Source organism: Geotrypetes seraphini, chromosome 4 (assembly GCF_902459505.1).
Source record: "Geotrypetes seraphini chromosome 4, aGeoSer1.1, whole genome shotgun sequence".
NCBI classification, from domain to species: domain Eukaryota; kingdom Metazoa; phylum Chordata; class Amphibia; order Gymnophiona; family Dermophiidae; genus Geotrypetes; species Geotrypetes seraphini.
Genome location: NC_047087.1, coordinates 157,920,736 through 157,947,998, shown reverse-complemented (window position 1 = coordinate 157,947,998; position 27,263 = coordinate 157,920,736). Strand labels below are relative to the sequence as shown.

The following is a 27,263-nucleotide window of genomic DNA, read 5'->3' as shown; positions in this document are numbered from 1 at the left end:
CAGTTAAGTTACAATAGTTTTGGGTTTTATTTTTTTTTTGTTACAAGGGAGGAGAGGTACCTGGATTAATTCTGGAAGAGCTTGCAAATTGGATATTAAATTGACTGTACGTTACTGTGTGATATAACAAATAGATTACAGTTAGAGTACAAATAAGATTACATTACATTTCAGGGGTCTGAATACTTGGTTGGTATTTTGGGGAGGAAGAGATTATTTAAGTGGAGGTTTTGGGGGAGAATTTATCTAGGAGGAGGGGGAAGGGTTGGGTTAAGATATCTGGATAAAATTTTTGAAAAGTAGGGTTTTGATTCCTTTTCGAAAAGTTTTGAAGTCGCCCGTAGCCGTCAACAGGTTGGAGATAGAGTGGTTAAGTTTTGCTGCTTGCGTCGCCAGAAGGTTATCAAACATCTTTTTGCACTGAGTGCCCTTGAGTGGAGGAAAGGCAAAAGGGTTCGGAGTTCTTCTTTATCTTGAGGTGAGGATCTGGTTTAGGCGGTTGTTTAGATAGGGGGGGGGGGGCGGAGCCGTTTAATGCCACTTCAGATGACAGTGAGGTTTGGGAACAATACTTTCTCATTGAAAGAGAAGTACTCTGTTAAACAAAATACTTCCGCGCAACAAACATATATATAAACCGCGCATGTATGTAATACGTACTTCCTGAGTGCAGTGTCAAGGCACTAGCATTGAAAAGGTGCGCCAGTTTCCCCCAGGCCCTGTCCATTTCACCTATATTTCTACGTTTCCCCTTGATGGGGAACAGCAGTTTAGCATTGAGCGACATGTACTCAGTTAATCTGAGTACTTCACGCTCGGAGAATTTGTACTTGTGCACACAAAATCCATAATAGGAAGCCATCTTCTCTGTGAAACTATGACGTTTTTGCAAAGTACTCAGTTAATCTAAGTACCTCACCACCAACTACCCCTGTTTCAGCGACCACTATTGTGGCTCCCACTGCACACACACACTGACTGAATGAGAGCCAAAGAGTCAGTTTTCTCCACACTCTGTCCATTTCTCCACTGTTCCTATGCTTGATGGGGAACAATACTTTAGCATTTAACAAGAAGTACTCAATATGTATATATGGACTATATTTATGTATGTGTCTCTGTATATAATCTTTAACGGTTCATAGTCTTTTACATCCTCCAGTTCAAACACTGAAGCTCAAGGCTTAAATATTTTATTTTATACTTAAAGCATACAGAATACTTCTCTTTCTGTGAATTTAGGCTTTCGCACTGGAGTTTCATCCACTCCCTGTCAATTTCTACAATGTTCCTGTGCTTACCCTTGCAGTCATAATATCTCTGTTGACTAAGAATTTTTTTAAGCATTAACAGGTCTTCATATACTTCTGACACAACATGCATTTATTTCTTCAGATCAGAGTGAGGATGTGTAACAATCATTGTCTGTTCAATTTACAACTGCTTTTAATGTTCAATTCTCCAATATTCCTGTGCTTGCCCTTGATGAGGAAGAATACTTTCTCATTGACAGAGAAGTACTCTATATGTTTATATGTACTATACTTATGTATGTATATAATCTTTTACATCTTCCAGTTCAAACACTGAAGCTCAAGCATACAGAATACTTCTCTTTCTGTGAATTTAGGGTTTCGCCCTCATCATCATCCTATTTTTTGACCATGTAATTGTCTTTTCAATTTCAAACTCCTTATAATGGTCTTTATCATTCAATGTTATTATTTGCTATTCACATCATGTTTACTTGTGTTCAATAATACTTTGCATTTAACTTTGCCCTGGCGGACTTAGGTTATCCATTCTATATGTTCACTGTATTATGCTTTCTTCGAATAACACAGTTACCCAGAAATAAAAACATTATAATACAACTATTGAGTCCAGAATTTATTTTACCCTCACAAACTCCAATGAGATTATGAACTTATAATGACTAAGGTTGCCATTTAACAAATTGGTTATTATTATCGTTTAACATATTAAGAGACTTCATAAAATCAATAACTAGAAGGCTGCAAGCAAATTGTGGACAGTTTTGTTTGGTTTTTATTCTGGGGGGGGGGCAGTGAAGCTTGTCTTTAATCTTTGGAATCTGTTGGGCCTGAAGACAACTGAGTGTGAAGACACTTGTAAGTTTGAACATGAATAACAATTTAAACAAACAAAGAAAACGAGATAATGATCTTCATAAACACTTAAAACATATATTCTGTCATGTAAAGATCATTAAGCAAATTCAGCTTTAAAAAAATTTAACAATTCATACAACAAACATATCATACAAGACAAACACAAATAATGAAACTTAGCATTTGACAGATGGATCAGATGAATAGACACTGCAGGCATCAGACTATGGGCATTTCATTATGACCCCATTGCAAACACCCACTAGGCCCATTTACCTTCCACTATTACAGGTCTCACAGTCCCCAATAAATATGTCTGGTAACGGGACAAAAACACCTGGGCCAAAAATTGAGAACTATCCCAAAATCTGCAGCCTGGAACTGGGTAACCTGGCCACCCTGTTACTTTGCCTTATTAAATTCTTTTTCCAAATAGAGAATGACACAGGGACACAGGAACTAAATTTCCCCATCCTATCCCTGTGAGTTATGTTGCTGTCCTTGTCCCTGTCCCATTCCTACGGTATCAGGTCAAGAGCACGCCGGGACAAAGGCCGCATGCAGACAACTGAGCGCAGTGCGGAGGCGCCCCCCGAAGAAAATGACTGTTTTAAAGGGCTCCGACGGGGGTTGCGCCGCGTTGAGGGAGCATTGTGGGGGGTTTGAGGGGTTGTAACCGCCCACATTTTACTGAAAACTTCACTTTTCCCCTAAAAAACAAGAAAACTGTTAAGTTTCCAGTATAATGAGGGTGGTTACAACCCCCCACAACGCCCCCGTGATCTGTATTAAGTAAACTGGGGGGTTCCCCCCCAAAACCCGAGTCGGAGCCCCTAAAAACACTCTTTTTCTTTGGTGTGCGCTTCCGTCTTGCGCGCGCCTTTACCTTCGGCAGTTTTATCTATGAACCTTCTCACGCTGACCTGCCGGCGCTGAGTTGTCTTGCGCTCACCTGCCGGTGCTGAGTTGTCTTGCGCTGAGTTGTCCCGCTCGTGCACATTACGGAAAATTATTTGCGCTCAATTGTCTTGCGCTCAAATGTCTTAAGCTAGGTTGTCTTCACGCTCAGTTGTCTTCACGCTCAGTTGTCTTCCGCTCAGTTGTCTTGCGCTCATTTGTCCGCGCGCAATTGTCTATGAACCGAGAGATGGTGGTCCCTGAGGTGGTGGGGAAGGAGGGAGAGACGCTGGATGAAAGGGTTGTTGCGAAAAGGAGAGATGGATCTGGGGATGGTGGGGTCCATTGCTGCAGCTGCGAGGATGGAGACGATAAAAAGGAAAGATGCCAGACCTCTGGGGGAGGGAAGGGAAATGGAAGGGGAGGACAGAGATGGAAGATGGATGGTTAGCACAGATAAAGAAGGAAACAACAACTGGGCAGAAGACCCTAGCAAGTGAGTTATCAGAAGGCAAACAGAGCCTGGGACCAACATGATTTGAATAATGACTAGACAACAAAAGATTGAAAAATTAATTATATTTTCAGTTTTGTGATTGTCAGATTTGAAATGTTTTGTGTATGTCAGATTTGAAATGTGTATCCTGCCAGAGCTGCTGTTAGACAGCAAGCTGAACTAGGAGTAAAAGAGAGAGGAAAAGTCTTTTTATTTATTTTGTTTACATCACAGAGCCGGAAGGGGGTTGTAACCCTATACTTCTATAGACTAAGGGGGTCCTTTTATTAAGGTGCCCACTTAGCATGTACTAATCTTTAGCACACGCTAAATCAGTTAGCGTACTTTAATAAAAGGACCCCCGAGTATCTTAATACAAAATTCTGTCCCTGACTTAGCCTATGTAATGTTATAGATTTCGGCCCCTTATGAGATTGAGTTTGACACCTCCTGATCTAACCCAAAGTATTTTCTAGACAATAGTTTTCACTGTTTACTTTGTAATTGGAAACCGCTTAGAATAGATACTGTGCAGGAAAAGCGGTTATATCAAGTTAATAAAACCTGCAAAACATCTGTCTGTTTCTCTGCGTTTGCATTGCTTGTTCCCTACCCACAATTGCACTTCTTTTTGCTTTCCTGGTTCTCTTCCAACCGTCTCTTTAGTGTTATCCTGGCAGACTGCTCATCTCGCTGTGTTTGGCTCCGCTTGTTATCGTAGCCTCTCCCTCAGATCCCACTTCACGGTTTCTCTGTCACTCCTCCTTCCCACCACTGTGTTTGGTTCTGTCTGTGCATCGCTCTGTCTCGACGATTGCCCCTTGCCCCGCTCTATTCCCATCCTTCAGCACCGTCTCTGGTTTCCTGTCTGTGCATCGCTCTGTCTCTTGGACTGCCCCTTGCATCGCTCCCTCCCCGTCTGTGACGGTCTCTTTCTTTCGCTTAATCCCTCCTTCCTGCCCCCGGTATCTTGGCTCCCTCCTTCCGTGTGTGTGATCCAGGCGGAGTCTCCCAGTCCTGGCTGCCCAGAACTCAGCCTGTCAGCGAATACCGTGCCGGGAAAGATCGAACTTCCAGTCCGGAATCGGAGCGCCAAAGGGCACCGGAGCTTCCCGGGATCGGTTCTAGAGTCGGAACCCGCCGTTTCCCGTTATCGGAGCGGAAGCAGGAACTAAGGCAGTTCGGAGCCGGACTATGCATTAAACTGCAGGAGGCCGAGAAACAGCGGCAGTAGTGGGAGGGAGCTGCTTTCCGTCGACCGCCAGAGCCTGCTGGAGACATGAACTACCTGGTAAATGACTGCCTTTCGCTGAGGCTCTGCCTTCAGAATACTAATCAGGATGGGAGGAGAGACAGGATACAGACAGGATAATAAGGGAGAGCCGGCTGAGATGCTTCGCTTTCTGACCCTGGGTCACTTTGTTTCGGGTCCTGGCCTGTGCTCTTTTGCTGCCTCTCTGTATCCCTTCTCCATTCATTTCACTATCCTTTGTAGACTCCCTGTTTTGATTGCTTTGCTTTAACGAGGTATATGTATTGGCGCAAGAATTCCAAATATTGCTGTACAAGGCTTCCTGCTTATTCTCCCAAATGTGTCTTATCTGGTAGCAAGGGTTTTAACATAGATGTCCATAGTTTCTGGCTAAGAGGCTTATAAATTAGGATCTGAACAAATGGCGTTTTTTGTTAATCTCCTCTGGCCTTATACCCATGCTGCTTAAGGTTGCCGAGTTAGAAATAATTAAATATTTCAGCTGTGAGAAACAGAGTCCGAGCTTCCTGTCATTAGCAAACTGGCCTTGTCCAAGTTGGTCGTTTATGGGAAGCCATAATCTGAAGTGAGTCGGTTCTGTCTTAAGGCAAGGAGGGAATGCAGTCTTTCTGAATTTAATTCTAAAGGAAGCATAAACATTATTTGCCTAGTAGCTCTTCAGGATAGGTTAGAGTGAGAGACATTGTAGTTCAACTACTAGAGCAAAATGTTTTAAGTGCTAATAATTAAGTTTGCATTTGGGATTCCACTTTGTGCATGTGTGCTAGCTGGGATATACTGCATTTATTTAGATCTGATGAGAGCCTATATACGAGCATTGCTTCCCTTTTTTATAGATATTTGCAAGATGTGGACCACCTTGAACATGTGAAGGGCAATTCTGTAACCTAGGCGCCTACATTTACACCCCTTGCATGCATAAATGTACAAAATACTAGTAATTAAATGTGAAAGTGTACACTTTTATGCAAAAGTGCCAGCAGGATGTTAAGAGCCAGTTATCAGCGCAGATTAAACCTATTAACCAATTAAGTTAGGCACCTACATTAGCTAGGTGGGCCGACATAGGTGCCTGATTTTAGGCAGAGGTGTGTGGTTTTATTCAATTGTCCCTTTCTTCTGAAGTAGAATCCTGATTAACTGGTACTCAAGCAACTGGCACTCTCACACAACTGGCAAAGAAAAAAAAGAAAACCGTTTCCTCCCTCCAGCCCCTGAAGCCAGTGGCATAGTAACATAGTAGATGACGGCAGATAAAGACCTGAATGGTCCATTCAGTCTGCCCAACCTGATTCAATTTAAATTTTTATTTTTTTTATTTTTTCTTCTTAGTTATTTCTGGGCAAGAATCTAAAGCTTTACCCCGGTACTGTGCTTGGGTTCCAACTGCCGAAATCTCTGTTAAGACTTACTCCAGCCCAACTACACCCTCCCAGCCATTGAAACCCTCCCCTGCCCATCCTCCACCAAACGGCCATACACAGACACAGACCGTGCAAGTCTGCCCAGTAACTGGCCTAGTTCAATATTTAATATTATTTTCTGATTCTAAATCTTCTGTGTTCATCCCACACTTCTTTGAACACAGTCATAGTTTTACTCTCCACCACCTCTCTCGGGAGCGCATTCCAGGCATCCACTACCCTCTCCGTAAAGTAGAATTTCCTAACATTGCCCCTGAATCTACCACCCCTCAACCTCAAATTATGTCCTTTGGTTTTACCATTTTCCTTTCTCTGGAAAAGATTTTGTTCTACGTTAATACCCTTCAAGTATTTGAACGTCTGAATCATATCTCCCCTGTCTCTCCTTTCCTCTAGGGCAGGGGTGCCCAACACGTCGATCGTGATCGACCAGTAGCTCAGGAAGGCAACGCGAGTCGATCGCGGAGCCCATCCCGGGCTCCGTGATAGACTTGTGTTGCCGTCCTGATCTACCGGGCCGATCAGTCTTCCTCTCCAGTGTTCTCTCTAGGGCCTTTTAGCTGGGCGGTCCGCCCAGCTATCATCTGCTGCTGCCGCCGCTGCTGAACATTAAAAAAAAACAAAAAAAACCGGCTTGGAGATTTCAGCCCGTAGCGAACTTATGCTCCGTGGCTCTAACGTGTGCGTGCCGGCTTCCCTTCTCTTCCCTCAGAAACCGGAAGTTATGTCCGGGAGGGGGGGGGGGGGGAGAAGGGAAGCCGGCACGCACATGTTGAGAGCCCTGAAGCAAGCGTTCGCTATGGGCTAAGGCGGGAGACATGTTAGTGAAGCATTTGCTCTTCTTGCTGCCGGGTCCTGCCTACTTTCTGTTTCCGCGAATGCAGGACCTGGCAGCATTTCCCCCAATAGGTCGATCGCGATCTTGGGCCAATCAGCCTTCCTCTCCCCGACGGCAGAATTGACGTCGGGGAGAGGAATGCTGGTCGGCCGAAGCAGGGACAGCTTGGGGCGGCGTCGGCTTTCGGGCCTGTTATTGGTGGCGGTTTGGGTCCTGGTCCCCGATGGCAGTGGCTTGGGGGAGGGCAGGGAGAAAGAAAGAAAAAGGGCAGGCAGGGAGACAGAAGGAAAGAAGAGAAACAAAAAAAAGAAAGGGAGGCAGAGAGAAAGAAAGGGCAGGGAAGAGGAAGGAAAAGTTGGGGGAAGGAATGAGGTCTGGAGGAGAGGAAGCATACAGGCTAAAAGAAGGGAAGAAAGATTGGATGCACAGTCAGAAGAAGAAAGTGCAACCAGAGACTCATGAAATCACCAGACAAGGTAGGAAAAATGATTTTATTTTAAATTTAGTGATCAAAATGTGTCTGAATTTATATCTGCTGTCTATATTTTACACTAAAGTCCCCTTTTACTAAACCGCAATAGTTTTTTAGCGCAGGGAGCCTATGAGCGTCGAGAGCAGCGCTGGGCATTCAGCGCAGCTCCCTGCGCTCTAAAAACTGCTATCGTGGTTTAGTAAAAAGGGAGGGGGTATATTTGTCTATTTTTGTATGGTTGTTACTGAGGTGATAGTGCATAGAGTCATCTGCTTTGACCTCTTTGAAAAACCCTGGAATAGGAATGATAATTAACATTTTCTATGCGTACAGTGTGCGTTGTGTTTTTTTTAAAATTTTATTGTTGGTAGATCATTTTGACTTGGTCATTTTAAAAATAGCTCGCAAGCCCAAAAAGTGTGGGCACCCCTGCTCTAGGGTATACATATTCAGGGCTTCCAGTCTCTCCTCATACGTCTTCTGGCGCAAGCCTCCTGTCATTTTCGTCGCCCTCCTCTGGACCGCCTCAAGTCTTCTTACGTCTTTCGCCAAATACGGTCTCCAAAACTGAACACAATACTCCAAGTGGGGCTTCACCAATGACCTGTACAGGGGCATCAACACCTTCTTCCTTCTACTGACTATGCCTCTCTTTATACAGCCCAGCATCCTTCTGGCAGCAGCCACTGCCTTGTCACACTGTTTTTTCGCCTTTAGATCTTCGGACACTATAACCCCAAGGTCCTTCTCCCCGTCCGTCGTGCATATCAGCTTCTCTCCTCCCAGCATATACGGTTCCTTCCTATTATTAATCCCCAAATGCATTACTCTGCATTTCTTTGCATTGAATTTTAGTTGCCAGGCATTAGACCATTCCTCTAACTTTTGCAGATCCTTTTTCATATTTTCCACTCCCTCTTCGGTGTCTACTCTGTTACAAATGTTGGTATCATCTGCAAAAAGGCACACTTTTCCTTCTAACCCTTCAGCAATGTCACTCACAAACATATTGAACAGGATTGGCCCCAGCACCGAACCCTGAGGGACTCCACTAGCCACCTTTCCTTCCTTTGAGCGACTTCCATTAACCACCACCCTCTGGCGTCTGTCCGACAGCCAGTTTCTGACCCAGTTCACCACTTTGGGTCCTAACTTCAGCCCTTCAAGTTTGTTCAACAGCCTCCTATGAGAAACTGTATCAAAGGCTTTGCTGAAATCCAAGTAAATTACATCTAGCATATGTCCTCGATCCAGCTCTCTGGTCACCCAATCAAAAAATTCAATCAGGTTCGTTTGGCACGATTTACCTTTTGTAAAGCCATGTTGCCTTCGGATAGATTCAAGGAAGTACACTATCCTTTCTTTCAGCAACACTTCCATTATTTTTCCAACAACTGAAGTGAGGCTCACCGGCCTGTAGTTTCCTGCTTCATCCCTGTGACCACTTTTATGAATAGGGACCACATCCGCTCTCCTCCAATCCCCAGGAATCACTCCCCTCTCCAGAGATTTGTTGAACAAGTCTTTAATAGGACTCGCCAGAACCTCTCTGAGCTCCCTTAGTATCCTGGGATGAATCCCGTCCAATGTTCCCTCTAAGGATTGATGAGGTGTGTGCAAAAAAAAATATGCATGAGCGACAAGTTACATATTCCACAAATTTATGAGCAGGCACGGAGGACGCATTTTTAAACAAATGTAGTTTATCCTTGTACTCCTTATGTATTTTTAATCATCTATGGATATGTTTGTATGTTTATTATTCAAATGGTTTTATTTACTTCCCAAAATTTATTTTTGTTATACACATTGAAAATATTTGATATTGCATTTAAATCAAAATCTCAATAAACTTGAAACGAGTGCCCATGAGATTGTGGGAGGGTTAAATACTCAAAACTTAGAAGAATAACAATTTACTTAAAGTTTTTGCTTCGCCAGCTTTCTGGTATCTTTACATAATGCAGTGGCGTACCTAGCATATGTAACACCCGGGGCCCATCATTTTTTGGCACCCCCCCCATCTGTACGAAAAACATGATTTTTAGTAACAAGCCACACGTCACACATGAGTATCTAGGAAAAGGCAGCATCTTACATATTGCAGTGAACAGTACATCAATACACCCATTGTAAAACTAAACAAGCCAGACCAGCACAGATTAATCCTACACCGTCAATCCTAACAGAAAACTATGTCTTTCGAACACACAGAACACACCTTCGCCTAGTATGGAATATATAATCACAAACTAACCCCTCCCTCTTTTACAAAACTGTAGTGTGGATTTTAGCTACGGAGGTAACAGCTCTGATGCTCATAAAATTCTGAGCATCAGAGCTGCTACCACCACGGATGGTGCTAAAAAACGTTTCACAGTTTTGTAAAAGGGGGGATAAAATAAAAATACATAGACAAAGGTTAAATTGAACCAGCAAGAAGCTGGACTCTGCATACAATGCTTCACAGAAACAGTGACACATGTCTCCTAAAGCAATAAATAAATAGAAATTTTTTTCTACCTTTGTCTTCTGTGGTTTCTGCTTTCCTCATCTTCTTGTAACTCTCTTCCTTCCATCCACTGTCTGCCGTCTCTCTTCCCCTATATGACATCTTCTCTCCTTCTATGCCCCTTCCAGAAACTGTATGCCTCCCCCTTCCATCTCTCCTTTCACCATCATTGGTCTGGCATCTCTCTCCTCTCCTTCCCTCTCCCACACCTCTCCTCTGCAATCCCTTTCCCTTTTTTCCCTCATTTCCCTTTTCAATTTATTTTCTGCATCTGTCTAGATTATGTTCTTACTACCCTCTCATCGATGTCCTTTTTTACTGTCTACCTAAAGCTTGCCACCTCTTTCCCTCACCCCTCCAGTGTTTCCCTAACTCAATCCTTTTCTCCCCATCATGTGTCCTCCTTTTATTTATCCCCTCCTTCCATCATGTACCCTCTTTCTCCAACCCTTCCATCTAGTACCTTCTCCTCTCTCTGTCCACTTATCATCCAGCATCTGCTCCCCTCTTTCTCTCCTCCCATTTCCTTCTGGCATTTGCTCCCTTATCTCTCCAATCTGCACTTCCATCTAGCATAGGCTCCCCACTACCATCCAATGTCTGCCCTTTCTCCCTCCATCCACCCCTCTTCAATCAGCATCTTCCCCCTTTCTTTCCCTCCAATATCCTTCCCCCTTATGTCTCTCCCCTTTCTCTGTACATCAATTCCATCAGCACCACCCTTCCATACCACCCTGCCCCCTTTCTTTCCCTCCACCACTCTTCCATTCCAGCAGTCCTGCTCCTTTCTCTCCCTTCATGCAGCAAGGTCCCGCGATGATTGTAGCTGCCTGCTGCCAATCCACCCCACTCTGACGTAGTTGCTCTAGAGCGGACTCAGCAGCCGCATGCTGGAAGGGCCCGCGATGACTCGTCTGCTGGCTCTGCTCTGGAAGAAGTAAGTTACTTTGGAGGGGGTGGACCCGGCAGACGCAGGGAGTTGCGGCAATGTCCCGCAATGACTGCGTCTGCCGGGTCCACCACCTCCGACGTAACTTACTTCTTCCAGAGCAGAGCCAGCAGACGAGTTATCGCGGGACCTTCCTGCACCTCAGCGCGGATGCTGACTCTGCTGAAGAGAAAGTAAGTCAGTGGTAACGTGACCATTTATTTTTTTCATCAAAAGGGGACATCTATTAATTGACTGTGTATCCTTTCTTTCTTTCTGCACTCAGGCCCAACAATTGTCCCTTTCTATTCCCTCCCTCCTTCCTTCCCATGTCCTTAGTGCCCCCAGTGCCTCCTTCCCGTGTCCATAGTGCCCCCAGTGCCTCCTTCCCGTGTCCTTTGTGCCCCCAGTGCCTCCTTCTTATGTCTCCCCACTGCCTTCCAGATTTTGCCCACCCCCAAAGCCAGCCAGCTCTGCCACCTCTCCATTTTTTTCTCTCTGTCTCCACCCCATCCCCTATGCTCTGGCATCTCTCTCTTCTCCTTTCTTTCCTTTGTACCCCATAGTCTGGTATCTTCCCTTCCCTGATTCTCTGGCATCTCTCTCCTTTCCTTTTCTTCATCTTTCGCTCCCCCTCCATGCTCTCACATCTCCCCCTTCCTTTTCCCTTAGTCTGGAATACCTTCCTCCTACCCTCCAAGCCCTGGCATCTCCTTTCATTCCCTCCCTCATCTTCCTTCTCCCTCCAGTTGGGTACCGCAACACTCTCCCCTGCAGCTCTGGACTTCCCCACACCTGCTCCCCCAAAATTGCCATGCTTCGGTTCCTCTTTTTCCTTCCTCCCTCCCCCCGCAGGACCCTGCGGCACCATCAACTCTTACTCCCTCTAACGCCGGCCCTGCAGCTCCGGACTTTCCCTCACCTCTCCCCCCCCCGGATCGCTATTATTTTAAATGTTATAGCCGCGGGGCTGTATCCATCAGTGGAGACGTCTAACCTCGGCCTGCCCCGGAACTCTTACTGCAGCAGCCGCCCGTCTAGGCAGGAACAGGAAGTCACTGTTGCAGTAAGAGTTGTGGGGCAGGCCGAGGTTAGACGTCTCCACTGATGGATACAGTGCAGCTGCTATAACATTTAAAATAATAGCGATCCGAAGGGGGGGCAGGTGTGGGGAAGTCCGGAGCTGCAGGGCCGGCGTTACACCAATGAGAACAAGGGGCAGACCGCCCCCCACTTAGTACGCCACTGATTGCAGGGATCATGAAAGGAGCTGCCGCTGCTGCATCTTAGGCGAGCAGGGCAGACCGCCACCGCCGCCGCTTGCTCTCACCTCCGCTCGAGTGAGCGACACCAGAAGAAGCATGAGCGACGCCACTGAAAATAGTGAGCGATCGCTCATGCGCTCACCTTAGAGGGAACACTGATTCCCGTCTGGTCCCATCGCTTTGTCCACCTTCAGTTTTTCAAGTTGCTCATAAACACCCTCCTCCGTGAACGGCGCAGAATCTACTCCATTTTCTCATGTAACTTTGCCAGACAATCTCGGTCCTTCTCCAGGATTTTCTTCTGTGAACACAGAACAGAAGTATTTGTTTAGCACATTTGCTTTCTCCTCATCACTCTCCACATATTTGTTCCCAGCATCTTTTAGCCTAGCAATTCCATTTTTTATCTTCCTTCTTTCACTAATATATCTGAAAAAAATTTTATCTCCCTTTTTTACATTTTTAGCCATTTGTTCTTTCGCCTGTGCCTTCGCCAAACGTATCTCTCTCTTGGCTTCTTTCAGTTTCACCCTGTTGTCCTTTCTGCTCTCCTCTTCTTGGGTTTTTTATATTTCATGAACACCAACTCTTTCGTCTTTATTTTCTCAGCCACTAGGTTGGAGAACCATATCGGCTTTCTTTTTCTCTTGTTTTTATTGATTTTCTTCACATAAAGGTCCGTAGCCATTTTTATCGCTCCTTTCAGCTTAGGCCACTGTCTTTCCACTTCTCTTATGTCCTCCCATCCTAACAGCTCTTTCGTCAGGTACTTTCCCATTGCATTAAAGTCCGTACGTTTGAAATCTAGGACTTTAAGTATCGTGCGGCCGCTCTCCACTTTAGCCGTTATATCAAACCAAACCGTTTGATGATCGCTACTTCCCAGGTGAGCACCCACTCGAACATTAGAGATACTCTCTCCATTTGTGAGGACCAGATCCAATATCGCTTTTTCCCTTGTGGGTACCGTCACCATTTGTCTGAGCAGAGCCTCTTGAAAGGCATCCACAATCTCCCTACTTCTTTCCGATTCCGCAGACGGAACATTCCAGTCCGCATCCGGCAGGTTGAAATCTCCCAACAGCAGAACCTCCTCTTTCCTTCCAAACTTTTGGATATCCACAATCAGATCCTTATCAATTTGCTGCGATTGAGTCGGAGGTCTGTAGACTACACCCACGTAGATAGAAGTTCCATCTTCTCTTTTCAGAGCAATCCATATCGCTTCTTCCTCTCCCCAGTCCCTTGCATTTCGGTCGCTTGGATATCGAACTTTACATAGAGAGCTACTCCTCCACCTTTATGACCATCTCTATCCTTCCTAAAAAGATTATATCCCGGTATGTTTGCATCCGATCCATGTGATTCACTGAACCATGTCTCTGTGATAGCAACAATATCTAGATCTGCCTCTAACATCAAGGCTTGCAGATCATGAACTTTGTTGCTTAGACTGCGAGCATTTGTGGTCATCGCTTTCCAGCTATTTTTCAGCGATAATCTCCTTTTTCGTATGGATTTTTGTGTCGTTTCACTTTCCGTTGCAATACTAAGAAATGAGTTGCTGATATTGCTTATGTTGCAGCCTTTACTACTATCACATCTTTTCTTTTGCTGGGGGTGGTCTCTATAATTGTCCTTCGTACATACACCACCCCCACCTTCTAGTTTAAATGCCTAGAAAAATATTGTCTAAATTTCTCTGCAAGGTTTCTTTTTCCTGCTGTAGTAATATGTAGCCCATCAGTGCAATATAGCTTCTTGTCCTTCCATGTATTTCCCCATCCTCCTATGTACCTGAAGCCTTCTTGATGACACCAGGCTCTGAGCCATCTATTAAAGTCCTCTGTGTTTTTCACTCTTTGCTCTCCCTTTCCATATGCAGGCAGTATTTCAGAAAAAGCTAAAGTCTTTACAAAAGGTTTCACGCCCTCACCAAGCTCCCGAAAAGCTTTCTGTGCTGCAAGTGTGGAGTTGTTGGCCAGGTCATTTGTTCCCAGATGGATAACAACATCAGTGTTAAAATCCTTAGTTTCTTCCTTAATTATTGTCAGTATTTGCCTGGAACTCCTGGTAGCTGAGGATCCTGGAAGACATTTCACTATTTTGGTCTCCTCGCCCTGTGTTCCAAGGTTAATGCCTCTGATGATGGAATCCCCCAACAGTAATAGTTTTCTGTTTTTGGCTTTTTTATTTGTACTTAGGGTGCGCTTGTTCTCTTGAGTTACCTTCATTGGTTCCAGTCCCACCTCCCTTCTGTTTTCTTGAGTATCGCAGTGCACTAGTGGAGCGAAGGAATTCTATATAGGTAATATTAGTGAAGGTGGATGTTTCTGTGTTACATGTCACACTCTTCCTGAGCCTACTGTGACCCATTTATTCCTGGGCTGTTTTATTCTTTGAGGTAGAGGTGGTAAGTTGGTATGATTTTGTGGAGTGATGGAAGCTGCTTTAATTGTATTCAATTCCTGTTTAAGTTTGCAGAGCTCCTCCTTAATACTGGCAAGTTGAAGACAGATGGGGCAAGCCTTAAGCCTCCAAATAGTATGTCTTGGAATTAAAGCACCACAGTGATTGCATAGAATAAAGGTCATCTTGATTGGTTGTGAAATGACTTAATTTGAGTAGTCCTGATTATATGGGTCTCTATATATGAATAGTGGTCCCTGGGGTTGGTGGGAGTATAAGTCTTACCCTTATTCCTATGAAGGGAAAGGGAAAGAGGAAATAAGATTTAACAGAGGAAAGAGAAGGGTTTATTTTTTTGTGCTTTTTTATTTTTATTTTTTTTAAGTAAGAAACAGGGATGAGAAGAGAAATTAAGCAGATATAATGCTGAAAACCAGTGAAAAGAGCAGAATATGAAATGCAGAGCAACTTATCTTATTGAAGTTCCAGGGCAGCCTTGTTCACAGCAATGTCCCAAAGATAATGCAATTAACCTTAGAAGTAAAACAGAGCCCCTTCCTTCTCCACCTAATCAGCAGAAAACAATGGCTGAATACTAGTAAGACAGAAATATAGGCTCTATACCACCTAAAACACAGTATTTTAAACAAAAATGCAGGTTCTATCAGTGCTCCCCTAAAACACAGGATTTATAACAGGATTTTCCCTACTTTAGTCACCCTGAGCCACAGGCACCAGGATTTAATTAGAGTTAACAAAATCTTACCCTTTTTCCTATGAAGAGGAAGAGGAAATAAGATTTAACAGAGGAAAGAAAAGGGTTTATTTTTTTTGTGCTTTTTTTTTTTTTTAAAGTAAGAAACAGGGATGAGAAGAGAAATTAAGCAGATATAATGCTGAAAACCAGTGAAAAGAGCAGAATATGAAATGCAAAGCAACTTATCTTATTGAAGTTCCAGGGCAGCCGGGGCACTGTCACCCCCCCTGCCCCCATACCACTTTAACTTTCCCAGTGTGAGCAGCATCACCAATTTACTGTTGGTGTCGGCTCTCCCTCTGATGTCACTTCCTAGGCACGGGACCCGGAAGTAATGTCAGAGGGAGAGCCGACACTGACAGCAGGTTGGAGTTATATAAGAACATAAGAACCGCCGCTGCTGGGTCAGACCACTGGTCCATCGTGCCCAGCAGTCCGCTCCCACGGCGGCCTTTAGGTCAAAGACCAGTGCCCTAACTGAGTCTAGCCTTACCTGTGTAGATTCTGGTTCAGCAGGAACTTGTCTAACTTTGTCTTGAATCCCTGGAGGGTGTTTTCCCCTATAACAGCCTCTGGAAGAGCGTTTCAGTTTTCTACCACTCTCTGGGTGAAGAACTTCCTTACGTTTGTACGGAATCTATCCTCTTTTAACTTTAGAAAGTGCCCTCTCGTTCTCTCTACCTTGGAGAGGGTGAACAACCTGTCTTTATCTACTAAGTCTATAACCTTCATTATCTTGAATGTTTCAATCATGTCCACTCTCAGTCTCCTCTTTTCTTTTTTTTCTTTTGCTCCTGCTGGTGAAGAGCTAGAGCCAGGGTGCCCAAAAGGTCGATACCAAAGGCAACGCGATTCAATCGCGTAGCCCATCTCATGCTCCGTGATAGACTCGCATTGCCTTCCATTCTACCTGCTTCCCGACCCTGAACAGAGGACGCTGAAGTACAAGGCTGACCAACCTTCTTCACCTGACGTCAATTCTGACGTCGGAGAGGAAGTTCCAGGCCAGCCAATCGTTGCCTCGCTGGCCCGGAACTTCCTCTCCGACATTAGAATTGACGTTGGTTGGGGAAGGTTGGTCGGCCTGGTGCTTCAGCGTCCTGTTTACGGTGGCGGCCTGTACCCTTATGGCGGCAGCGGTGGCTTGGGGGAGGCAGAGAAGGAGAAAGAAAGAAAGGGGGAGGGGTCAGGGAAACAAAGAAAGGCAGGGAGACAGACAGAAAGGGAGCATGAAGATAGTGTTGGTCTGTACAGAGGTCTGTTTTGGTTTTTCAACGCAGCATGAACGAAGGTGTTGGTTAGGGCTTTTGTCTTAGAATGCCTAAAACCAAAGAGAACTTGAGCTCATCCAGCTCCTGCAGTGACTCAGATAATAGTCGTGAAAGGAAGAAGAGAAAGAAAAAACCTCCTCCAGCTAAAACTAAGAGAGAAACAGAAGTTTGCAAAGGAACTAAAGGCTTCCGCTAAGAATCCACAGGAAGACAGTACTGAAGGAAACATGTTTCAGGAATTGCTTTATTTCCTGATCAGTGGAACCAGCTGAAGGAGCAGATTCCAGATATTGATGCAGCAATCAAGAAACTGTGACGAGTAGGGCACCTCAAAAAGGACAGAGGACTGTTTTGTTGTGAAGATCCTTTTAAAATATTAAAATATTGTTTACCTCTGAAAAAGAAAAGAAAGGGGGCATAGAGAGAGAAAGAAAGAAAGAAAGGAGGCATGGAAAGAGAAAGACAGAAAGAAAGAAAGGGGAGGGGCACAGGAAGAGAGGAAGAAAAAGTTGGGGGAGGGAATGAGGTCTGGAGGAGAGGAAGCATACAGGAGGCTAAAAGAAGGGAAGAAATATTGGATGCCCAGTCAGAAGAAAAAGGGCAACCAGAGACTCTTGAAATCACCAGACAACAAAGGTAGGAAAAATGATTTTATTTTCAATTTAGTGATCAAAATGTGTCCGTTTTGAGAATTTATATCCGCTGTCTATATTTTGCACTAAGGCCCCCTTTTACTAAACCTCAATAGCGTTTTTTAGCGCAGGGAGCCTATGAGCATCGAGAGCAGCGCAGGGCATTCAGCGCAGCTCCCTGCACTAAAAACTGCTATCGCAGTTTAGTAAAAAGGAGGGGGTATATTTGCCTATTTTTGTATAGTTGTTACTGAGGTGACATTGCATAAAGTCATCTGCCTTGACCTCTTTGAAAACCCGCGGAATATAAATTATAATTAAAATTTTCTCTGCCTACAGTGTGCTTTGTGTTTTTAAAAATTTTATTGTTGGCAGATTGTTTTGACTTGGTCATTTTAAAAGTAGCTCGCAAGCCCAAAAAGTGTGGGCACCCCTGAGCTAGAGGTATGATGAAGGGGGAAGGAGTGGGAAGGGGCGGAGAGGAGGATGGGTGCCAGTGCCCCCACCAAGATGGCACCCATGGCGGACTGCCCCCCCTTACTACACCCCTGCCTGAAGCAGCAGTGGCAACCGTCCTGACCCAACAATTCCCTCCCTCCCTTTCTCCCTCCAGCCTTGAAGCAGCAGTGGCCTCGACTTGTCAACCTCTCTCTCCGAAACAATAGCGGCAGCAGTTCTGACTCACCAACCCCCCTCTCCCCTCACCCAAAGTAGCAACCAGCCTGCAGAGGCAGCGCTGTAAACAGGCTGCTCACAGCCAGCCTCAGCAGGGTATTTTCTCTGCCGTGTCAGTTTTCTGTTGATTGGCTGCTGCTGCTGCTTTGGGTAAGTGAGGGGAGGGGGCAATCCAAGACACCAGATCTGTGCAAAGGGGGGGGGGGGGTCAAATCTGGGGTAGGGGAGGTGGATAAGAAGTGTGTATGGAGGGAGGGTCCAGCAGGGTGATGCTGGACCCATAAATGGGGGAGGGTAGAGAAAGTGACCCAGACCAGAAAGGAGGGTGGGAAGGAAGGAACAGATGCTGGACCTACAAATGGGTGTGGGGGGATGATGGAGAGAGGAAGAGAGCAAGGTGGGAAGTGAGACAAATCTATTTCTAGAGTAACTCTCAAACAATCAAACTACAGTTATCCAATATCTACAAATCCCCATGGGTGCTGGGTAACTGAGATTCTACTGCAATGAGCTGTATCACATTCAAATACATACATAAAAAACTTTTTAAAAAAATGTTTACTATTATTGTGTTAAGGCTAGCAATGCAATTTGGATAAACTTCAGCAATGTAAACAACGACATCTTGCAAAGATGAGGTTTAAGTTTTTATGCTAACCTCTTTGGAGGGGTTGGGGTATCTTATGCATGGCCTGGAGTAGTCCTCTGTTCACCCTGGTCCACTAAAGCTGTTTGTTCCCAGACCCCCCACTATCTCTCATGCCTCCCTCCACAATTGTATCCCATAGAAAATTGCAGCTTGAAGAATGGAGGCAGACTGGAAACCACTTCCTGTTAGAAGCTGTGGAATGTTGACAGAAAGCAACCTCCTTTCACACTTCTGAACATTCTCCCACTCATAGGGCTAGATTCACAAAGCAAGCCGATCATGCACCGATCGGTTTGCGACCCCTTTCCGACCAAATTTCCCTCTGGCCCCATTCACTAACCTCTCCTGTGATCTGCTTCGAATCCGTGCATGCAAATGAGGGGAAACGCATGCAAAGTAGAACAAGGATGCGATTCACCAAACAAATTTTTGAAACCGACTGGGCTGGCCGATCAACCGAAGAAGCGACTGCTGGAGACCACTCGCAAACGGCTTTCCGACTCTCCAGCTCCATTGAAGCCCTGCTCTCTGCATGCCCTGCTGTACCCCAAATCGCCGCCCTGCTCGTCGTCATCTCTCCTGCCTGTTGTGCCCCGAATCGCCTCCCTGGCCTGCTCGTCCCCGGATCTCTCCTGCCTGCTGCCCCGAATCTCTCCTGCCCTTGCTCGGACGGTCATGTGCAGACCATCTACAGATGGTCTGTGCATGCATGGGGGTAACAAGTTTCAAGTTTATTAAGTATTTGATTAATCTCTTACTCAAATATCTAAGCGATAAACAAATATTTCAATTTACATGTAATACAGGGGTTATAAAAAACAGGTAAACACTGAACAAAACATTTTCAATTAATGACTAACAAAATAAAAAGAATTGGAAAAAGGGAAAGGCAGGGTAATGAAATACAATAATAATGATAGAAAGAAGGACGATTATGGTAAAAAAACAATAGGAGGGAAATAAAAGAAGTAGCCTTATGAAAATAAGCGAAAATAGGCTGGTACTCCTAAATATCATAAGCATCTTGATAAAAAAGCTCTTAAGTTTACTTTTAAATTTATCTAAGTTCTTTTCTTCTCTTGAGATAAATAGGGAGGGAGTTCCAAGTTTGAGGAGCTGTAACAGAGAAGATAGAGTGCCGCCGTGTATAATAACTTTAAGTGAGGGCATAACTAATAGATGTTGGTCAATAGATCTCAGTGATCTGATTGGGGTATAAGGGATCAATAACTTGTAAATGAAAGCTGGAGTTTTATATAACAGGGATTTGAAAGTAAGTAGATTTAGTTTATATTGAATTCGATGCGCAACTGGAAGCCAGTGTGCTTTCTTAAGAATAGGAGTGACGTGATCAAATTTCCTTGCTTTCATTATGAGTTTAATTGAGGCATTTTGAATGATCTGCAAACGTCAAATTTCTTTTTGAGCTATTCCCATAAGTAAAGCATTACAATAATCAATTTTCGAAATAACCAGCGATCTGTGCCGGTGGATGGGGGCGTTCCTCCGATCACCCCCATCTACATATTGCAGTTTGACGAATCCATCGGACCTGCCCGAATCGAACACGGAGTGGTCTTGATCGGGCAGGTTCGTGAATCTAGTCCCTACACCTTTCCCTATCACACCCACATACACACTATGAATCGCTCCACCCACTCCCAATATAGGTCAGGCATAGGGACTAATTTACAGTCTATGTTTTGTCTCCATGTGGTTTGTATATGTTTGTGAGTGCTGTATGTGTTGTGTCTGTTGCAGGTAGATAATAGATTGGTGGGGAGTTGCAGGGTGCTAGTTGCAGGAGGTTTATAGTGCAGAACCTAGTATGCATACTCGTGCTGCCTGATCACGATTCGAATCGGTTCACCGATTCACTTCAGGTGAATCGATTTGAATCGATTTAAAACCAACAAAAATCGGCCTCCCGATTCAGTGACTGACTCTCCCCCCTTGCCCTCTAAAGCAGGATTGGCAGCGCTGCCTCTTGCTGGCCGGCTGCTGCCGCTCGTGCTTTAGAGGGCGAGGAGGGAGGGTCAGTTGTGAAGTGCTGGTATCCAACTTCCCTCCTGGCATCCCGCTTCCCGCTGGTGTTACCCCCTGGCCTCTGAAGCAGTTTGCAAAGATCGCTTGCACCGCGAACTTCTCTGCATGCTGCTCATAAATAGTGCGAGAGCCGCAGTCCATGAAGACTCGCTGCTTCGGAGGCTGAGGGCGGGGTCTCGGCCGCTATTTGACAGCCACTCTAGCCTTTGCCGAGAGGGCCGCTCGCTGAGCCGAAGTGACCGGCTCTCTTCTTTTGCCTGCAGCGGCCTGTCAGCTGGAACTTGATTTGCACTCAGATTCTGCCCGGGAGAGGGAGGGGGAGTGATAATGCTGGTTCTCCCCTGACCTTCTCCAATGGCGTCTGACAGCGACACAGAGGAGCTGTATGATGCTGCTGAAGGTGTCAACATGGGCTCCTACCCCGTGGTGTAAGTATACTGCTTTTGAAGCTTGATTGTGCCTATTTTTATTTGATATTCCGCCTTTCCTCCGCAGCTATAGTAAACTCTCTAAAGTAGTTTCCCTCTCTCCCGGCGGGCTCACCATCTAACTAAGGTATCTGGGGCAGTGAAGTGTCTTTTAGAGAGTTGCGCGGGGACAGAAATCCCACCCGTCCCCACCCGTCCCCGCCAAAGTCCCACCCGTCCCCACCCGTCCCCGTGAGGAATCCCTCCGTCCCCACCCGTCCCCGCGAGGAATCCCCTCCGTCCCCACCCGTCCCCGCGAGGAATCCCCTCCGTCCCCGCCCGTCCATATAAACTTCAGAAATAGTTATTTCATTTAATTATGCTACTGAATTAAACGCTCTGGTAGAAACCATTTACAAATAAGCAAAAAGACTTTATTAATTTGAAAATATTAATTGGGAAGAATACATACTTTGCAAATGGGTTTCTACCAGAGCCTCTAATGTTTATAAATTTTTATCAACACAACTAATATACTACTTTATCCTGAAGCAAAATAAAAAAAAAGAAATATAATTCTTTTCCTACCTTTGTTGCCTGGTTTCCTCATGTTCTCATTCAATTCCTTCCATCCACTGTCTCTCTTCCTTCTGCATCTTCCATTTGCTCTGTTACTGTGCCTCTCCCTTTCTTCCCCCTTCCAAATTGGTCTGGCACCCATCTTCTTCTCTCCGCTCCCCCCATAGTCTGGCATCTGTCTTCTTCCCTGCCAGCGTCTTCTCCCTACTCTCTCTTCCCCATTTCCTTTCAGCGTCCTTCTCCCCCCATCTTCCCCATGTCCTGTCAGCGTCCTTCTCCCCCCTCTGTCTTCCACATGTGCTTTCAGTGTCCTTCTCCCCCCTCTGCTTCCCCATGTCCTTTCAGCGTCCTTCTCCCTCTCTGTCTTCCCCATGGCCTTTCAGCGCCCTTCTCCACCCCCCCCCATCTTCCCCATGTCCTTTCAGCGTCCTTCTCCACCCCTTTGTCTTCCCCATGTGCTTTCAGCATCCTTCTCCCCCCTCTGTCTTCCACAAGTGCTTTCAGAGTCCTTTCCCCCCCCTTCCCATGGCCTTTCAGCGTCCTTCTCCACCCCTTTGTATTCCCCCATGTGCTTTCAGCGTCCTTCTCCCTCCTCTGTCTTCAAGTGCTTTCAGCGTCCTTCTCCCCCCCTCCTTCTCTACCCGCCCCGGGTGCAGCACAGCCGGCCAGGTCCCCTTACTTTTGTGGCACTTCCCCGACCGACTGACAACAGCCCCGGTCCGACAAACCTCCCTGCCCTTATCTGCGAATCTAAATTACCTTATTACAGCTGCTGTAAGAAGATAATTTAGATTCGCGGCTACAGGGCAGGGAGGATTGTCGGACCGGGGCTGTTGTCGGTCGGTCGGGGAAGTGCCACAAAAGTAAGGGGACCTGGCCGGCTGTGCTGCAACCGGGGCGGGATGTGGCGGGGCGGACCGCCCCGTCCCTTGGTAGCCACTCGAACCGCGAGGCTACTCTCCTCCTTACCTGCACTGCCTGCAGCACAGAGCCAAACGGAAGTCTTCCCGACTCAGTCGCGCGGCTCTTCTCTCTACCTTCTCTGCTTGCAGCACAGAGCCCTCCCTCCCTCCGACGTCAGCGCTGACGTCGGGAAGACTTCCGTTCGGCTCTGTGCTGCAAGCAGAGAAGGTAGAGAGAAGAGCCGCGCGACTGAGTACATCCAGCCCCGCAGGAACCCCGCAACCCTCGGAGGCGTCCCAACGGGATCCCCGCGACCCTAGGGGGTGTCCCCACGGGATCCCCGCGACCCTAGGGGCGTCCCCACGGGATCCCCGTGACCCAAAGGGGGAACCCGCGGGATGCCCGCGGGTCCCACGGGATTCCCGTCGTCCCCGTTCCCGTGCAGCTCTCTAGTGTCTTTCCCAGCTGAGTCTGCTTCCCTGCCTTTCAGCTCACTGCTTTTTTCCATCAGGTTTGCTTTTTAGGAGATGTATTATCATGCGCGCATGTGTGTGATGTCATTACGCTGATGTCTGCACATGTGCAGAGACCCTTCAGACACAGCTCTGAGTTCGGGGCCTTCAAAAAACCCGGACAAACTGCTGAGAAATATCTTCCTACTAGGGATCATGACATCAGTAACGTTTCATGATATTCATTCCTACCAGGATACCTGGTCTTGGTCACATGTGCAGAAAGAATACAGATAAACCCTATGCAAATACAAGACCACAAACTAAAAGTCCTAGTATAGACAAACAAAACCCTGCATGCAGTACAACACCAGAGATATAGAAAGGAATACATTTCTTCCTGAAGAGTGCAAAATATAGACAGCAGATATAAATTCTGAAAACTGACACATGTTAATCACTAAATTGTAAATAAAATCACTTTTCCTACCTTTGTATTCTGGTGATTTGATTTTTTTATTCATCTTTTCTCTGGTTGCACTTCCTTCTGTCTGTGCTCTTAACTCTGTTTCCAGAGCCTTCTTATCCATTTGCTGTTTTTTCTCTCCTTTACTTTCTGCCCTACATTCATCTTTGAAGCGGAGATGCGTTTTGGCGTCCCATTTAAAGTCTGATCGGATACGTTACACCCTGAGGCAGCAGACTGTGAAACGCTGGCCACCGTTGGTGTACCGATCAAATAGAAGATAAGTGGAAAGATTTTTTCTTCTATCTCTAAGCACAAGTAATATAACAGCACCGTATGAGGCTTTTATCCATTTACAATTGAATAGAGGTTTTTTGCCAGTGAGGTTAACGCCTAACCACCTTTAACCACCTTTTGTGGCATGGGAGGGCCTGAGTCTGAGGCTTTTTCCTCTGTTTCTTTAAACTGTATATTAAGCATTGTGGGTATCCACCAGACATCACACATCTTTTTGTGAAAGTGTTTATTAGACTTATTGGGTTTTCACTATATCCGAGTTGTTTCCCTTCTCATCTATTCATGTGCACTATCTCCTCCCTCTCTTTGACCTTTCCAACCATTCATGTGTGCCATCCCCTCCCTCTTTCTATTCTTCTATCTATCCATAAACAACATTATCCCAGGGCAAGCAGGCAGCATATTCTTGACTGATGGGTGACGGCACCGACAATTTTAGAGTGATTGCACTCTAAGAACTTGGAAAGTTCTGGTAGGCCGCACCGCGCACGTGCGAGTGCCTTCCCGCCCGACAGAGGCGCGCGGTCCCCAGTTTCTTAGTTTCCGCGGAGCTAAGAAGACGCGTTTTTCAACGGCCGTTGAAATTTTTTCTCTTCGCCTTCCCGCTCGCGTAAACCCTTTTGGCTCTATTGCCTTTTTTCTTTTATTTTATTTTTGTTAAAAAAAACCAAAAAAAAAACCTTATATTTTTTCTTCAATTTGGTTTTTCCCCGGCGGGGCCTACTGCCACCATCGAGGCCTCGGCCTTCGATTTGGCGGAAGCCGTTTTTACTTTCATGCCCCCTCAACCAGGTTTTAAAAAGTGCCAGCGGTGTGCTCGGCCTATATCTCTCACGGACCCGCACAACTGGTGCCTACAGTGTTTGGGTCCTGAGCATCAGGCTTCCACCTGCACCCACTGTGCCACGTTGAAAAAACGTACTTTGAAAAATCGCCAGATACAACAGTGATTACTTTTCGGTGCCGATATGTCCGATCCCGTACCATCGACACCGGCATCGGCACCTTCCCAATCGGCACCTACTTCTTCGACGCCGTGCGATACCACACCGGCGTCGCACCCAGGTAAGCCGGCTAAGAAGCCTTCCCCGTTGGAGCGTCCTCCGGTCTCTATTGCAGCGAGTCCAGTCCTGCCGACCGTGAAACGCCACCGGAAGCGCTCCGCCCCGATTGAAGTGAGTCCCTCGACCTCGGGCTCTTCATCTTCGGGGCGTCGAGCGGCACCGCAGGTACCGCAAAAGAAAAAGGCGGTACCGGTGCCTACTTTGGATGAGCGCATTGCCGCCGTCCTCCAAGTGCAGCTAAAGGAGCAGTTACAACAACTCCTTCTTGCTTTATTGGCACCGAACCTTCCGGTGCCGGTCCGGTCTGAACCACCAGTACCGGTAGTAGACCAACCTCTATTATCTGCAGCATCCGCTTCGGTACCGGTCCACTCGGCCTCATCGATATCGATGCCTGTTCTTGCTCCGGAACCGAGAGCCCAGCATCAGTCGGTACAGACTTCGGCACCGGTGCAACCGATAACGTCTCCTGGTACCGTATCGATGAGGTCGGGTAAGTCGGTGCGCAAATCCCGGCACTTGGAACCATCCACCCCAGAGTCCCGAGACCGTAGTTCCCATATCAGGGACCCTGATCTGTGGGGTGACTCTGAAGAGCCCTTTCTGTCTGAGGGTGAATGTTCCTCAGATGAGGATGAGCCTGCTGTACCTGACCCATCCTCTCAACATGAATCCACATCTTTCACTTCTTTTTTGAAAGACATGTGTGACTCTCTATCCATTCCTTTGGAGGCTGAATCTAAAAAGTCTAAAGCATTTTTAGATGCCCTTGACTTTGATCAGCCTCCAAAAGAATTTTTGAAACTCCCTCTTCACGACATCTTAAAGGAAACTTTCTACAAAAACCTAGAAACTCCCTTAACGATTCCAGGAGCTCCCCGTAAATTAGATTCATTGTATAAGGTAATTCCTATTCCTGGTTTCGATAAGCCCCAGCTTCCGCATGAATCTCTGCTTGTGGAATCTACTCTTAAAAAGTCCACAGGGGCTAGTGTCTATGCTTCTGTACCTCCTGGCAGAGAGGGCAAAGCCATGGATAAATTTGGTAAGAGGCTCTACCAAAATGCAATGTTGGCTAACAGATCTGGTAACTATGCTTTTCATTTTTCGTTTTATCTTAAGCATCTTCTTACCACCATGGCTTCATTTGAAAAATACCTTCCTCAGCGCAAACAGCAAGCTTTTCATCACTGCTCGTCTTCTCTGTTTCAACTGCGTAAGTTCATGGTTCGGTCAATTTATGACACTTTCGAACTTACCTCCAGAGCAACTGCGATGTCTGTAGCCATGCGTCGCCTTGCCTGGCTTCGAGTATCCGAGCTTGATGTTAATCATCAAGATCAGTTAGCCAATGCCCCATGCCTGGGGGATGAGCTCTTTGGGGAATCCATGGACTCGACCACTCAAAAGCTCTCTGCACATGAAACACGCTGGGATACCCTGCTCAAGACTAAGAAAAAGCCTCCTCAGACTTGGCCTTTCAGACAGCAATCGGCTTATCAACGACGCTATGCAGCTCGCCCATTGCCAGCAGCTCCCCAGCAACCCAGGCGTCAACGTCAACAACAACGTCAGCCTCCCAGGCCACAGCAGGCCTGTGAAGCCACCTCCACAACAAAAATCGACACAGCCCTTTTGACTGCATTCTCCAAAGCATAGCCAGTGTTCCAATTTCTACCCACCTACCTCAACCTATAGGTGGTCGCCTCTCTCTTTTCCTAAGCCGGTGGGAGTTTATCACTTCGGACCAATGGGTCCTCAACATCATCCACCACGGCTACTCTCTCAACTTTCAGACCCTTCCAGCTCAAAGCCTGCCAAAAGAGTCTGCTTTGAACACTCCTCAGTCTGCCCTCCTTCTTCAGGAGGTTCAATCCCTCCTCCTTCTAAATGCTATAGAGGAAGTTCCTCTAGATCAACAGGGACAAGGATTCTACTCCCGTTACTTTCTAGTCCCCAAAAAAACAGGAGATCTCAGACCAATTCTAGATCTTCGCGATCTCAACAAATGTTTAGTCAAGGAAAAATTCAAGATGCTTTCTCTGGCCACTCTTTACCCTCTTCTCAATCTAGACGACTGGCTATGCTCCCTCGATCTCAAAGAAGCATACACTCACATACCGGTCAATCTGACCTCCAGACAGTATCTCCGCTTCATGATCAATCGCTGTCATTATCAATACAAGGTGCTACCATTCGGTCTTGCCTCCTCTCCAAGGGTGTTCACCAAATGTCTCATTGTGGTGGCTGCCTTTCTACGCTCTTACCACCTTCAAGTCTTTCCTTATCTGGACGATTGGTTAATCAAGGCCAATTCATCTCAAACAGTGCTCCTGGCCACCAACCAAACCATCCTGTTTCTACAGCTTCTGGGGTTCGAGATCAATCTACCCAAATCTCATCTCATCCCCACTCAGAG

The 27,263-nt window shown here is 46.2% G+C and overlaps 1 protein-coding gene and 1 pseudogene across 1 annotated transcript in view; both read left to right on the top strand.

Annotated features, from left to right (window-relative positions):
- The first annotated feature begins 4,383 nt into the window (after positions 1-4,383).
- The window catches only part of BCAR1 (BCAR1 scaffold protein, Cas family member), a 570,884-nt gene continuing 548,004 nt past the window's right edge, over positions 4,384-27,263 (top strand). Inside the window, exon 1 of the mRNA XM_033941917.1 lies at positions 4,384-4,816. Within this exon, the coding sequence (XP_033797808.1) occupies positions 4,805-4,816 (12 nt within the window). The 5' untranslated portion in view covers positions 4,384-4,804. The remainder of the gene's footprint in view (positions 4,817-27,263) is intronic.
- Positions 10,932-16,990, top strand: LOC117359329 (annotated as a pseudogene).